Source organism: Leopardus geoffroyi, chromosome B4, assembly GCF_018350155.1.
Source record: "Leopardus geoffroyi isolate Oge1 chromosome B4, O.geoffroyi_Oge1_pat1.0, whole genome shotgun sequence".
NCBI classification, from domain to species: Eukaryota; Metazoa; Chordata; class Mammalia; order Carnivora; family Felidae; genus Leopardus; species Leopardus geoffroyi.
The window spans coordinates 142,005,833-142,019,638 of record NC_059341.1 but is presented as its reverse complement, the minus strand read 5'-3'; the positions used below and the strand labels follow the sequence as shown (position 1 = coordinate 142,019,638).

Below are 13,806 nucleotides of genomic sequence, written 5' to 3'. Positions count from 1 at the left end.
TGTCTTGTTTTCCGGTTTTGCACCACAAATAGTCTAGCATGCCTGTATCTCTTCGCCTTTCCTCTAGATACTCTCTCCCCATTTTGTCAGCTAATTTGGGACAAGAGCCTACTCTTAGACATTTTATTTTAAATAAGCAGCTGTCCGGGTGCCTGGGTGGCTCGGTCAGTTAAGCATCCGACTTCTGCTCGGGTCATGATCTCAAAGTTCGTGGGTTCGAGACCCACATCGGGCTCTGTGCTGATGGCTCGGAGCCTGGAGCCTGCTTCGGATTCTGTGTCTCCTTCTCTCTCTGCCCTTCCCCCACTTATGCTCTGTCTCTCAAAAATGAATAAACGTAAAAAAAATTTTTTTTAAATAAGCAGCCTTCCATCCATATAGTTCACTATTTTCCACGCTGACCACGAGCCTTTCTTTTCAATGGCTCTACCTTTTTTTTTTTTTTAAGATTTTATTTTTCAGTAATCTCTACACCCAGTGTGGGATTCGAACTCCCAACCCCCAGATCAAGAGTCACGTGCTCCTCCAACTGAGTCAGCCAGGCGCCCCAAGCCTTTTTAAAAAAATTATTGCTTTATTTTTCCCACTTCTGGTCTTGTATAAATTAAAAATTTTTTTAATGTTTATTTATTTTTGAGAGAGAGAGTGAGTGGGGGAGGGGCAGAGAGAGAGACACACACACACACAGAATCCAAAGCAGGCTCCAGGCTCTGAGCCCCGAGCTGTCAGCACAGAGCCTGACACGGGGCTCAAACCCACGAACTGCAAGATCATGACCGGAGCTGAAGTCGGACAGCTAACTGACTGAGCCACCCAGGCGCCCCATGGTCTTGTACAAATTTAAACTGGGTTGGGAGAAACCTGCTCTTCTGGGGCCCAGCTCAGCACAACATCTCGCCAAGGACACCACCTGCCTCTTGGGCATACTGTAGACGAACAGGAAGGAGGAAATTGCTTTACGGCGTTATTGACATACAACTGACCTAAAACAAACTGTATATATTTTAAATATCCAGTTTGCTAAGGTTTTACGTGAAGCCTGTGAAACCATTACCTCCGTCAGGATAATGGACAACCACATATCTGCTTTCTTTCCATAGCGGCTAGCTCACATTTTCTCAAATTTTAGATGCATGGAATCAGGCAGTGGGTACTCTTGTGTCTGGATTCTTTCGCTCGGCGTGATCGTATCTAGACTCATCCGTGTGTGGCGTGTGTCAGAAGCCCGTAGCACTGGATGGCTACACCACGGTCTGTTTGCCCACTCACCTGCTGTCTCCAGGGTTTGGCTTCTAAAAACGAAACCACGATCAACATTCACGGGCAAGCCTTTCTCATCACTCTGGGGTGAATATCAAGGCATGGAATGTCTGCATCGTATAGCAGGTGTATACTTACCTTCTAAAAAATTGCCAAATCGTTTCGTAAAGTGGTTGTGACATTTTCTGTTCCTGCCAGCAGTGTGTGAGGATTCTTATTCCTGGACATCCTTGTCTACACTTGGTGTGGTCGGTCCTTTCCATCTGAGCCATTCTACAAGGTAACACTAGCTCATTGTGGCTTAAAGTTGCATTTCCCTAACGTCTATCGAAGTTGAGCATTTCCTCACGGGCTTCTTTCCCACTTTTATCTTCCGTGGTGAAGAATCTGTTCAATATTACTCTTTACTGGGGTGTCGGTTTCCTTGTTGTTAAATTTGGAGAGCTCTTCACAGGTTCTGAATACGAGTTCCTTACCAGGTATATGATTTGCAAGTATTTTCCCTCAGTCTGTGACTCGTCTTCTCATTCTCTTACCAGCGTCTTTGAAAGATGAATCTTTGGCAGGCATCCAAATGTTTTTATACGTTGTTTTTTCATTTTCATTCAGTTCAAAGTAATTTCTTATTTCCCTTTTCATGTCTTCTTTGTCCCAAGGGTTATGTAGAAGTGTATTGCTTAGTTTTCAAATATTGGGAACTTTTCCAGAAATATTTTATTGATTTCTAATTCCATTTTGATCAGAGAAGATGGTTTGATCTGAATCCTTTTGAATGAACTAAGACTTTTATGTGCCAAAATATAGTCTCTCTTGATAAATGTTCCATTTGAAAAGCATGCAGACTCTGCTGTCATCGGTGGGGTGTTCTGTAAATGCCAATCAAGTCAAGCTGGTAGGTTGTGCTATACAAGGTCACTCTATTCTTCCCGGTTTTCCGCCTGCTAGTTCCGTCAAGTATAGAGGAAAGACTATTGCAGCCAACTATAGTTGTGGGCTTGTCTCTCCCCCCCTGTAGTTTTATCAGTTTTGTTTTATGCACTGTGAAACTATGATATTATGTGCATAATATCAATTCTGGATGTTGTGTCCTCCTGATGAATGGTTCCCTCTGTTACCGTGAAGTGAATATCCTTATCCCTGACAATATCCCTGATGATATCCCATTCTTTGCCATGAAATCCATGTTGTCTGGTAACAGCTACTCCAGCTTTCTTTTGATTAGCCTTAGCATGTTGTGTCTTTTTGCATTTGTGTCTTTCTATTTAAAGTGTATGTCTTATAAGCAGTTTACAGTTGGGTCTTGCTTTTCTGTACAGTCTGAAAATCTTTGCCTACCTGTGGTATTAAACATTTACGCTTAATATGATTATTGAGATGGTTAGGTTTTTTAAATTTTTTAAATGTTTTTATTTATTTTTGAGACAGAGAGAGACAGAGCATGAGCAGGGGAGGGGCAGAGAGAGAGGAGACACAGAATCCGAAGCGGGCTCCAGTCTCTGAGCTGTCAGCGCACAGCCCTATGCGGGGCTCGAACTCACCGCGAGATCATGACCTGAGCTGAAGTCGGATGCTCAACCGACTGAGCCACCCAGGTGCCCCGAGATGGTTAGGTTTCATTGATCTTCTTCCTATTTGTGTTTTGTTCCATCTCTTCTTCATTAACCTTTTCTTGTTCTGCCTTATTAGTTATTTCTCTCTCTCTGCGCACGTGTGTGTGTGTGTGTGTGTGTGTGATTTCATTTTATCTTCTTAGTTGACTTATTAGTTCAAACTGTCATTTTAGTGATTGCTTTGGTGTTTTTTTGTTTTGCTTTTTGGATTTTTTTTTTTTTTTTGGCATTTATAATATACATCTTTAACTCCTTCGAGTCTCCCTTCAAGTGATAATGCAGCACCTCACAAATAACCTACGATCCTACCCTTGGCAGCTCCACTTCTGCCCTCTGGGCATTTGTGCTGTTGTAGTCACACCTTCTCCCCCTCATGATTTTTTTCATCTTTCTTACACTTGGCACTCACCAAGCTTCCTGGACCTGCGAGTTTACAGTTTTCATCAAGTTGGGGAGATATCTATCACTTCTTCAAGATTTTGTTTCATTCCCCCTTCCTCTGGGGATTCTAATTACACGTGCATTAAGTCACTGAAGTTGTCCTGCCAATGCTTCTACTGTTATACCATCATCATCATTATCTCTTTCCATTTACTTTTGGATACTTTCTATTGCCATGTTAGCTTCCCCGGTCTTCTTTTTTTTTAATATCTCATCTGCTATTAATCCCATTTGATGTATTTTTTCATCTCAGACATTATAGTCTTTCTCTAGAAGTTGGATTTGAGATCTATCTACCTATCTATCTAATCTTCCATATCTATAATTAACTTTTCGAACATACGGAATACAGTTATAATAATTGTTTTAATGTTCTTGACTAACAATTCTAATACCTGTATCAGTTTCAATTAATCGATTCTTCTCATTAGATTGTATTTTCCTGGTTCCTTGCATGTCTTGTAATTTTTTATTGGATGGCAGACATCATGAATTTTACCCCGTGATGTGCTGGATATGTATTTTTGTTCATACAAATATTGTTGAGGCTTTCCTGGAATACAGTTAAGTTACTTGCAAACAGCTTCAACTTTTTGGGGTCTTGCTTTTTTTTTTTTTTTTTTTTTAATTTTTTTTTTTCAACATTTATTTATTATTTTTGGGACAGAGAGAGACAGAGCATGAACGGGGGAGGGGCAGAGAGAGAGGGAGACACAGAATCGGAAACAGGCTCCAGGCTCCGAGCCATCAGCCCAGAGCCCGACGCGGGGCTCGAACTCACGGACCGGGAGATCGTGACCTGGCTGAAGTCGGACGCTTAACTGACTGCGCCACCCAGGCGCCCCTGGGGTCTTGCTTTTAAGACACGTTGGGCGTGATGAGAGCAGCCATCAGTCTGAGGCTAATTATCCCCTATTGAGGCAAGACTCGCGTGTGTGGCACCTACCCAGTGCCTGGCTGAGAACAGGAACTATTCTCGGCCCCGCACGAGGGCAGGACACCCTTCCCTCAGATCCTCTGGGCCGGTTCCTCCCCTGCCTCCGGTACTTCCCTCACATGCGTGTGCTGACCCGTGCCGGGCAGGGTGGACGTTCCTCGCGGTTCTCTCCGAGCCTTCTCTCCCGTCTCACGCTCCGTCCTGCTGGTGCTCTTGCTTTGGTCGGCCCGGGCTCTCTGCCCGTTTCCTCGACTCAGGGAGAGTGCCAGGCTCCCCTGGACCCCCTCCCTCCACCACAGCCTGAAAACGCTCTCAAGACACTGGCGCATGTGCGGGACTCGCGTATGTGTCCCCTGTGTCAAGGACATCGCTCTCCTTCTTTTCCTCGTGTCATGCCGTGAAACCACCGCTCCACACATCTCGTCGGGTTTTCCAGGCTGTGTCAGGCAGGAGGGTAAACCACCATGACTCCATCTCGGCCCCAGTGGGACCCACGGAGCTGGACCTCTTCCCCATGAACGTATTCAGATCTCATGGAGTCTGTTTCTGAAGCCAGTCAGTGTGGGCCCTGTGGAGTGACAGGCTCCACGGTGCCTTACCTACCACAGCATGTGTGTCCGTGCCCCCGTGGTCGGGCCGCTGCCCTCCTGCAAAGACCTGCCTTCTCCGTGGACCATCTGCTTGCATTCCGTCTGGAGAAGGTCCCTGAGCAGAAGCACCTGTGGCCCCAGGCTTGGGGACAGATGGCTGCTCTGTGCCTTCAGGTCAGCGCCTCAGGCCTCGAGCGCTAGGGCCTTTGAGGAGCGTCCGTTCCCGCCTCAGTCTCGCCGCAGAGGCGTCCGGTCGCCATCTTCCTCCGCCTCCCCCTTGATTTGCACGTCCGCGCCTCAGCCTGGTCTGACAGGCTGTGGTGCCTGCCCTTCCCCTGAGTTCTGTCCCCGGTGACGTCCTCCTCATATGCCCCGTGGGGACCCTGGGGGTTCTGAGCCCCCGAAGCACCCACCGAGCACACGCACCTTCCCCTCCCTGGACACCTGGTCCCACCTCGGGGTTACTCCCTCCACCTCACGTGGCACCAGGCCTGAACGGCATCTCTCATGCCTGCAGACGAGCCGCAGCCCTGCACGCAGGAGGGCACCCGGGCCGCTGACTCTGGGGGGCACAGGCCTCCCCAGGGCTCCGCGGCTCGTGTGGAACTAACTCCACTGTCCCCCAAGTCCCCAGCTGCAAGCCCGGCCAAGTGAAGGCCACGACTGCTGCTCAGCCCTAGGGCCTGCCCCAGCCCCAGCCCCGCCAAGGCCTCCGGGCCAGTCCTGCCTGCACCAGGGCAGCCGCTGGCCTGTGAACAGAGCCCGAGGCTGCATGACATGGGGGTCATGACCCAGGGGCCCCCAGCAGGCCTTTTCTGTTGCTCATCTTTGAAGACGGACGATGGGGCTTGCCAGCTTATGCGAAGGGAGGCTCCGTTCACCCCTGCACCCCAGGCAGGGCAGCAGCTACCCACACTCAGGCGTGGCCTGCTCCCGGGCCCGGCCCCACTCCTGATCCCCAACAGACAGTTGGCTCAGGGGCGGGTCCACCACTCACCGGGGGCCAGCTCCCTGATGGCTCTGGGGCGAGATGGTGAGGACCCCTCCCCAGACGTGCAGCCCCCGAGGGCTCCCCCCAGGCCGGGCCACCCACACAGCCTAACCGGGGTGCCGGGGGGAGAGCCCTGTGGCGCTCACCCTCATCTCCCCTCCTCAGGGAATATCCTCAGCAGCTTCTGCCGGCAGTCCCCTTCGTCCATGTCCAGGTCCATCCTGGAGGCCCTGACGCTCTCCACTGCCATGAGGTGTGCCCCCCACGACGGTTGCTCCCTGTTGCTGCGTGTGCAGGCCTCCCTCACGCTGCACGGTGAGAGGCCTCGGGGTGTGCTGACTGTGAGGGGGGTGGGCTCCGGGCTCCTGTAGCCCCCACCGGCCGACGGGCCCGGTGGGGCAGGGCGGCCCCGCTAGCCGCACGTGGCGGAGAGAGGAGAGGAGGACGGGATTCACCCCCCCCCCCCCCCCCCCGTCTGACCAGCCCTGCCCGGTCCCTCCCTTCACCCAGAGAGCCTGCGGGGCCTGGAGGCCTGCTGCATGAGCCTCGACACCCAGGAGACCCAGTGTCAGAGCGTGCGGGTCTCAAGGGCCTCCCGCCGACTACATGTGGGGCAGCAGGTGAGGCCAGGGCCTGACCCACACCTGCCGGGCCACCCAGCCCAAGCCTTTGTCAGGCAGGAGCAGCTGTCCCGGGGCTGCCCCCCCCCTTCCTCGACACCTGACCGACCCGATGCCCCAGGAACGGGCACCCCTCCTGCGGGGCTCCGGCTGTGCCAGGCGGGGCTGGCCTGGCCGGGGGTGGGTAGGTGGAGACCCCAGGCGCGCCTGGCTCACACCTGCCCCTGCCCAGCTCCAGGTGCACTTCGAATGCTTCCAAGTAAGCGTGGCCCAGAGCCTCTACGTCACCCTGAGGACAGTGCCCCACTTCTGCGGGGTCCGGCTGGACCAACAATACCATGTGGAAGGTGAGAGCCCCTGGGGCGGGCCCCGCACGGCTGCCTGCCGCTGGCGTCTAGGGACCGACTCGGCGTGGGACACGCGAGGCAGGGGGCAGGGCCCCAGGCTGCACAGCTCCCAGCAAGCGCCTTGGCTTAGCTCGGGGGTCACGGCCTCCCTGGAGAGGCGGGACTTCTTTCTGGGGAGCACAGGGGCAGAGGCCCACCCGGGTGTGCGGCTCCTGGGGACAGAGTGGCTGGGCCCACCGTTGCCTATGCGTTTGCAGACTGCAGAGACCAAGACGTGGGGAGGAACCTGCCCTTCTGCTTTGGTGAGGCCCCCTCCCCGGGTGGGACCACAGCCCCGCAGCCCCTGGGAAGCCCCGCAGGTTGCTGCGGACACCCACCGCCCTCCCACCGGGATCTTCTGCCCGCCCCACTTGGGAAATCACGATGGGTCCCCAGGTGCCTAGGGCTGGCAGGGGTCACCGCCTCGAGGCTCTCAGGACAGGTGGGGACCTGTGTCCAGTGACCTCTAGTCCCAGCGTGGCCTCCACCTGCCGCCCGCCCGCCTTTTTGTAGCCGGGAAGTTCTCCTACTGGGTAGACCGCGGCCGCAAGGTCATTCTGGTACAGGCGCCCGAGGCTCCCGCGGACTCCGACTACTACGTGCGGCTCTGCCTCAAGTGGTTCACCTGTGAGGACGTGGGCGCCCCAGTGCGGGTGAGCCCGGCCTCGGACACCGCCTCCGGGCCGCGGACCAAGTTCCGCCCCACACCCCAGCCCGGGCTCCACCCGCCCCGGGGCCGCGCCCCACCAGCCCCAGGCCCCACCCACCCCGGGCCGTCACGCCCCGCCCCGTCCCAGCCCAGGCCACGCCCACCCGCTGGGCCCCCCAGCCCCTGAGCCCTCCACTCCGCTGCAGGTGACGGTGAACAGGGTCTCCCGCGCCGTCTCTCTGCCCTACAGCCGAGAGCTGCCGTGCCTGTGCCTTGAGGTCAGTGAGCGTGTGGCCTTCACTGCTGGGAGGAGACGAGGGAAGGGCAGGACCTGCGCTGACCCCGGCCCCTCCCGCAGGGCTGGTCTGCGACCCCTGACGCGGTGCGGATGCAGGCCTGTCCCTTCGAAAATGGCAAGTGCCCCGTGGTGTGGAGTAGGGGGCGGGAAAGGTGAGCGCGTCCAAGGTGCCCGGCAGGGTGCGGGCCGGGCCGGCCCAGGTCCTTGAGCTTGCCTCGGGCAACACGTAGCCGAAGGGGTGTCCCAAGCAAGCCCTTTCAGTGGCAGAATCTGCCGACATGGGTGTGCCCGCGTGCGCGCGCCCAGCGTACACGTGTGCACGAGCCCCGGCCCTGCTCACCCGGAAGAAGAAGCAAGTGTTGTCGAGAGCGGCTCTCTGCGGGGTGGAGGAGTGTTACCCTGCGCTGGGCTCTGCTCCCTGACACCGCACAGGCACACGGACACACACACACACACACACACACACACACACACACTTGGCCACGGCCCAGAGACCCGCAGGGAAACTGCACCTGAGTCTCGACGTGGCCCAGCAGTCCCTTAAGCAGGTGCTGGGCTCAGCTGACTGGAGCCCCCGGGGAGGGTCCCTGCAGACACAGAGGCACTGTGGGACGCCATCCGCTACCACCCCGGAAGCCAGGCACTGAGCTGGGAGCCCGCCTGTCCCGTGAGCGGCCACGTGAGCCTGTGCTGGCGCCCGGAGCCAGGGGCCCTCTGCCACGAGCTGGAGCACTCCGGCCGGTCGGCACGGGGCAGGGTGAGTGGCCACCGGGCGGGGTGGGGGTGGGCACGGACGGCCAGGGCCTGACCCGAGCCCCCCCACAGGTGCAGTACCCGCTGGTGGACACACAGCCCCAGCTCTGCCTGAAGGTGAGCGGGCCGCGCCAGCCTGGCACTTAGGGAGAGGCAGCAGGGAGGCCCGCAGAGGGGTGGGCAGAGGCATCAGGGGCGTGGGGGCGGGGACGTGCAGCCACACTCACTCCAGACCTTGCCCGGCCCTGGGGTCCAGCCTCCCAGTGACCCCTCTGCCCCCCACCCTGCTCTGACAGCGGGTGCGGCCGAATGGTTCTGCGGGAAGGAGGCCCAGCCCGCCCGAGGCCCCGGCCACCCCCCACCTGCCACAGCTCACCCCTCATGTCCTCTCTGCAGTTCTCCACCAGCCGGGGCTTCTGGGTGAGGTGCCCTTTCGAACGACTAGGCTTCCCAGGTGAGCTCTCCATGGGGCCGCAGGGCAGGGAGGGCGCCTGGGCCTTTTGCTGTGTGGTTGCAGCAAATAACGCCCTTTTCTGCGCTCCAAGAGATGCCTCGTGGCCAGGCAGGCAGGATGACAGGGTGCCGGGTCAGTGAGAAGGGGAGTGGAAGTGGGGGGGGGGGGCGCTGCTGGGCCTCAACGCTCCACCCCACAGCCTGGAAGATGACTGCCCGGCCAGCCGCGTCTCAGGGCCACCTCCGGGTCACCTTCTTCTGGCGCAGCGCTGCCAGCTTCAAGGTGCACCTGTGTCACCAGAGGAAGATGTGGCCCCCTGCCTGCCACCCAGAGATCCAGGCCACGCCTCTCCCTCCAGCCTCAGTGAGCCAGGCGGGGTGGGCGCCTTCCTGGGGAAGGTGGTTGACCCCTTGGCTTCCCTGGAGACTGCCGGTGTAGAGGGGTGCAGGGCTGCTCTGCTGTGTGTGACACCTGTGTGTCCCTGTGCCATGGCGACACACTACGGCCGGTCTTGCCCCCACCCCCACTTCCCGCGACCTGCCCCTCTCCCAACCCAGGGTGGTTTCATGGCTGACTCCGCAGTTGCCTTCGTGGACATCCCCAGGGACGAGGCTTGTGTCCCCAGCACCTGCATCCAGGTGGGTGGTGCTGCCCCACCCCGCCCCCACCCACCTGCTCCAGTCCCAGACCTGTTTCCCTGCCATCAGCCCACAGGGGAACTCCTGCCCCCCAAAAGCTCCTCTCCAGGCTGTCGCTCTGGGGGACACGGTTGGGGTGCAGGGAGGGGGCCGCAGGCTGACCGAGCTGCCCCCCCTCGGCCTGCAGGGCTGGAGGACCGATGTGCACTTCTCCACCCCCCAGCAGCTGTGTGATCTTCAATGCAGTGAGTGCCGGGCATGGGCCTCGACCCTGGGGGTGCGGGGGCAGTGGACGCTCACGGGCCGCAGGAAGCCGGGGCTGGACCCCATCCTCAGCTCAGAGCCGGTCGCTGGCTCTCACTCTCAGGGCGGGGGTAGTGTGCGCTGCTCGGGAGACCGGGTGCCAGTGGGGGACAGAGGGGCCACCTGCCTTGGAGTCAGGCCAGGCTTCTGAACCAGGGCGAAGCCAGGCCGGATGGGAGGTAGGGGCCCGGCCCCACCCCCATCCCCGAGGTCCATCCTTGGGTACCCGCGGTACAGCTTCCTCCTCCCTGCGTGTCCACCACCCCCGGCCGGGGTTCTGGTTCCAACTGTCGGGGACCTCGGGACGTCCATCAGCCCGCCTTCACCCACCCAAGCCGCTTAGGCCCAGACTCCTGGGACCTCGGGCTTAGCAAGAGGCAGAGCGAACCGTGTAGGTCCTGGGTGTGACCCAGGAGGGTGGCCTCTGCCTGAGGGGCCTGAGAAGGGCACCGGGCTGTTAAGTGGGAGCGGGCATCGCCACCTGCACGTGTGGAAGCCCTCTGGCTGCTGAAGGAGAGTGGACGGCAGGAGCCCTGGAGGGAGAGGGAGATGGGAAGGGGCGGGCTCGCACCCAGGCCTCCGGGCGGCTCGCACCCTTCCCAAAGCTGGTGGCCTGGCCAGGGCCTCTTACACCCGTGTCTTCCAACCCCTCCCAGCCCCCAGAGGAGCTTTTCAGTCAAGTCTGGGCCCCCGTTCCTCAGCCAAGATCCCCTCCAGCAGATCACAGGCCAAAGGGGCGACGGTCACCCCTGAGGGCCCGTATCTGGGGCGGGGCTCCACTGCCTGCCAGCCAGGTGACCTGGGAGCTGACCCCAGCCACTGCCAGAACCTCCATGCCACACCGGGTGAGTCCCAGGGTCCCAGGGACCGGCCTGTGAGCAGAGAGACCGGGCTGCTTTGGGGGTCTAAGTGGACTGCCCCCGAAGAAAGGACGGGCAGCCTGGAAAGGCCTGGAAGGGCCTAGAAGGGCCTGCCCAGTGAGCCCGGAGCATTTGGAGCCCACGGCTCCCTCTCCTTCCCCCGGCCACACAACTGGGGGTGAGCTGGAGGAGGCTGTGCCCCAGACAAGGTTGGTATTGTGTCGACTGAACCAGCACTCCCGTCCCTCTCTTTCCAGCTGCCACCCAGGGGACAGCGGACTGAGGCCAGGAGCCTCACGGAGCACAAGCAGGTGCCCTGGCTGAATGCTGGGGTGCAGAGGGCTCACATCTGGGGCTCCGAGCCTCTGGCAGCAAAAGCCAGGCCTCAGAACTTAGAGGTGGCTCGCCTGCACACGGGCTGTGGGGCCGGCCACCTTGCGTCTCCCCAGCCGCGCACAGCTCCCTGGGGGCCCTCAAGCTGGGCGGGGAGCTTTGGGTCAGATGAAGGGCCCTCAGCCCCTCCCTGAACCCCCTGCTGAAGGCCACGGAATGGCTGGGTGGGCTGCCCTCTCTCCTGGATGGCCTGGCCTCTGACCTGTCCCGTCTCAGCTTGGTGCAGGCTCCCTCCGGACCACCTGAGGTCACGGCCACCATCCCTGGCCCCTGCCTGAGCGCTGGAGAGCAGAGTGCGACCCCACACTTGCTACGGCTGACCAGGCTCCGTTGGCTCAGGACCACCCCCAGGCCCTGCCCAGAGCGCTCCCATACTGACTGTCCACATGCTAGCAGGGCGGCCCCCCACTGCCCAGGCGGGGCCTCCGCCCGGCCCCCTGCACCGACCCTCCCAGAACTCGGGTCACCTTGCGCAGCCCAGCCAGTCGGGCCAAGGCTGGCCACTTCCTCTGGCCTCAGGGGCCACCCGCCGGGATGTGCCCTTCTCAGAAGTGTCATTAAGGGCCACCGTGTGCCATCTGTGCTCAAGGACCACAGAGGGACCCTTGGCCCTGCAGCGTGATTTCCACACCCAGGCCAGGGGTCGCCCAGCGGCCGGCCCGGCAGATGTGCCCCCACAGAACTGTCCTGCTTGCTAACAAGCACTGCCAGGCTGTCCCTCCTGCGTCTGGAGTCCCGCTCGTGTCCACCTGACCACAGTGGCCCCCCACCAGGCACCCCGGGCCTGGCCCCCTTGCCGCCTTGCGGGCGGGTGGGGGGGGGGCTACAGCAGACCAGGAGTGGGCAAAACCAGTAAACACCTGTGCGCGGAGCTCGCCTCTTCGCTTGAGGACAGACACGGGGTCTGCAGGGCGAGGGAAGCCCTGCGGCAGGTGGGGTGGGGGAGGGTTATGACGCCCAGCTGTACCTGTTAAAATGGGGGGGGGGGCGGGATTGCCGAGGAGGCGAGGGCGGAACCACAGGCCACAGACAGAGCCTGCTGCCCTCCCCCCGCGACCCCCACCACGTACGAGCCCCAGGCTGTCCCCCGAGGACACCCCATAGGCTGGAGATGCCAATACCTCGGCGACCTGCCCGGAGCCACGTATGGGAGGGACAGTGGGAGGAGAGGGGTGTTGCGCTGGTTCACCCCTGCTGGCACTCAGCCCGGAGATCTGCCCCCCACATTGAAGGGGCAGAGCAAGGGGGCGCCCTTTCCTGCAACCCCCCCCCCCCCCCCCAGCGTCTGGTCCCGGAAAGGGGCCGTGAGAGGCCGGGTCAAACAGGAGCTGAAAGGCGGATGAAAGGGCGGTGGGCGGAGGGGCAGAGAGGCCTCACCCTCGGGTCCCAGGCCGCCCACCCCCATCCCAGGTCAGGGTTTCGGGGGTGGCAGGCTGTGGTCTGCGCTCACCACGTTTTCGCATCGTCCAGCACTTGGAGGCGAGGGGTCCTCTTACCCCCCCGTCTAACACCGTCTGCCCGCGGTGCCCCCTCCCCGTCAAGGCGCAGGGCAGGGAGGGGGACTGAGCGCTGGCTACGGCTGTGCTGCCCCTGCCCTGCGTTCCTGCTCCCCTCACCTGGACCATCCGGGCTCGGACCCAGGGCTACCCCCGAAAATCCTCACCTGCCGGGAGGTGGAGCAGGGAGGGGGTGCGGGAGCAGACCAGAGGCGGGCGCCTTCAGGACTTGAGGGAGCCCTGGCCTTCCACGGGTGGGGGAAACCGAGGCCCAAACAGGCTATGACTGCGAGCCTGTCGAGGACATTCGGGGCTGTAGGGACTGGGGTGAGGAGGGGCCTCCTCGGGCGCGGCTTCCCGGCTGTCCGCGTGTGTGCTGCCACCAAGTGGCAGTGGCGCTCAGAGATCAACCTCCAAGCCAAGATCTTAGGCCACACCCAGCGCCCCCTGGCCTGGCAGGCTCGCTTTGACCAGTAACACCCTCCCCCATCCCAGGCCACTCCTGCCCGGGAGAAAGACGCTGAGGAACTCAGGCCCCAGGATGGGAAGGGCTAAAGGTAGGTGGCTAGGTCACCCTGGCTGGGGCTCTCACTTGACCCACAGGGAGTCTTTGGGACATCTGTGTGCCTCATTCATTCACGCATTCATTCACCCATTTCTCAAGCAGGTGCTGAGTACCACTGGGTGCCCCGATGACCCAGCATCAGGAAGTAACATTGACAAAGATCCCCGCCCTTGCAGCTGGGGACCAAGCCTGGGTCTGCCCTGGACCGAGGGCCTGATTGGGTCAGGATTCTCAGTCCTGAAGCCCAGGCAAACGGGGACCGTTCATCACCCTGCCAGGAGCTGAGTTTTGCGTGCGGGAGACAGACGACTAAATGCATACATTATATGGGGTGCCCTGCGCCAGGCTGAGGCTGGGGAGAACCAGGCGGGAAAGCAGACAGGAAGTATGGGAGAGGGCGCCTTGTGAGCTGAGACTGCAGAGGTGAAGGGCCATGAGCTGCCTGGTTCTAACGGGATCTGACAGGTGAGAGATGGGATCTGACAGGCAGGCAGGTGGGGCCATGGGACGTCCAGCACGGACACCATGGGTATGAGCAGAAATGACCGGCATTTCGGCCTCC

At 59.8% G+C, this 13,806-nt stretch overlaps 2 protein-coding genes and 1 long non-coding RNA gene across 3 annotated transcripts in view; 2 read left to right on the top strand and 1 right to left on the bottom strand.

Annotated features, from left to right (window-relative positions):
• TTLL8 (tubulin tyrosine ligase like 8) overlaps positions 1–7,466 on the top strand; it is an 82,390-nt gene extending 74,924 nt beyond the window's left edge. The window contains exons 14-18 of the mRNA XM_045462950.1: positions 5,995–6,144; positions 6,340–6,449; positions 6,682–6,796; positions 7,054–7,098; positions 7,349–7,466. Coding sequence (XP_045318906.1) covers positions 5,995–6,144; positions 6,340–6,449; positions 6,682–6,796; positions 7,054–7,098; positions 7,349–7,466 — 538 coding nt within the window. The remainder of the gene's footprint in view (positions 1–5,994; positions 6,145–6,339; positions 6,450–6,681; positions 6,797–7,053; positions 7,099–7,348) is intronic.
• LOC123590103 lies at positions 952–6,080 on the bottom strand. Its single transcript, XR_006708606.1, has 2 exons — positions 5,976–6,080; positions 952–1,292 (listed from the first exon to the last, which is right to left on the bottom strand). It is a non-coding gene; the product is annotated as an uncharacterized LOC123590103 (long non-coding RNA).
• On the top strand, positions 7,310–12,119 carry IL17REL (interleukin 17 receptor E like). The gene is made up of 11 exons (XM_045462954.1): positions 7,310–7,488; positions 7,691–7,762; positions 7,843–7,897; positions 8,376–8,539; positions 8,608–8,652; positions 8,932–8,989; positions 9,189–9,352; positions 9,547–9,627; positions 9,815–9,872; positions 10,587–10,775; positions 11,048–12,119. The coding sequence occupies exons 3-11, from the start codon at positions 7,873–7,875 to the stop codon at positions 11,071–11,073; spliced, it is 810 nt and encodes a 269-aa protein (XP_045318910.1). The 5' UTR covers positions 7,310–7,488; positions 7,691–7,762; positions 7,843–7,872; the 3' UTR covers positions 11,074–12,119.
• The last annotated feature ends 1,687 nt before the right edge of the window (positions 12,120–13,806 follow it).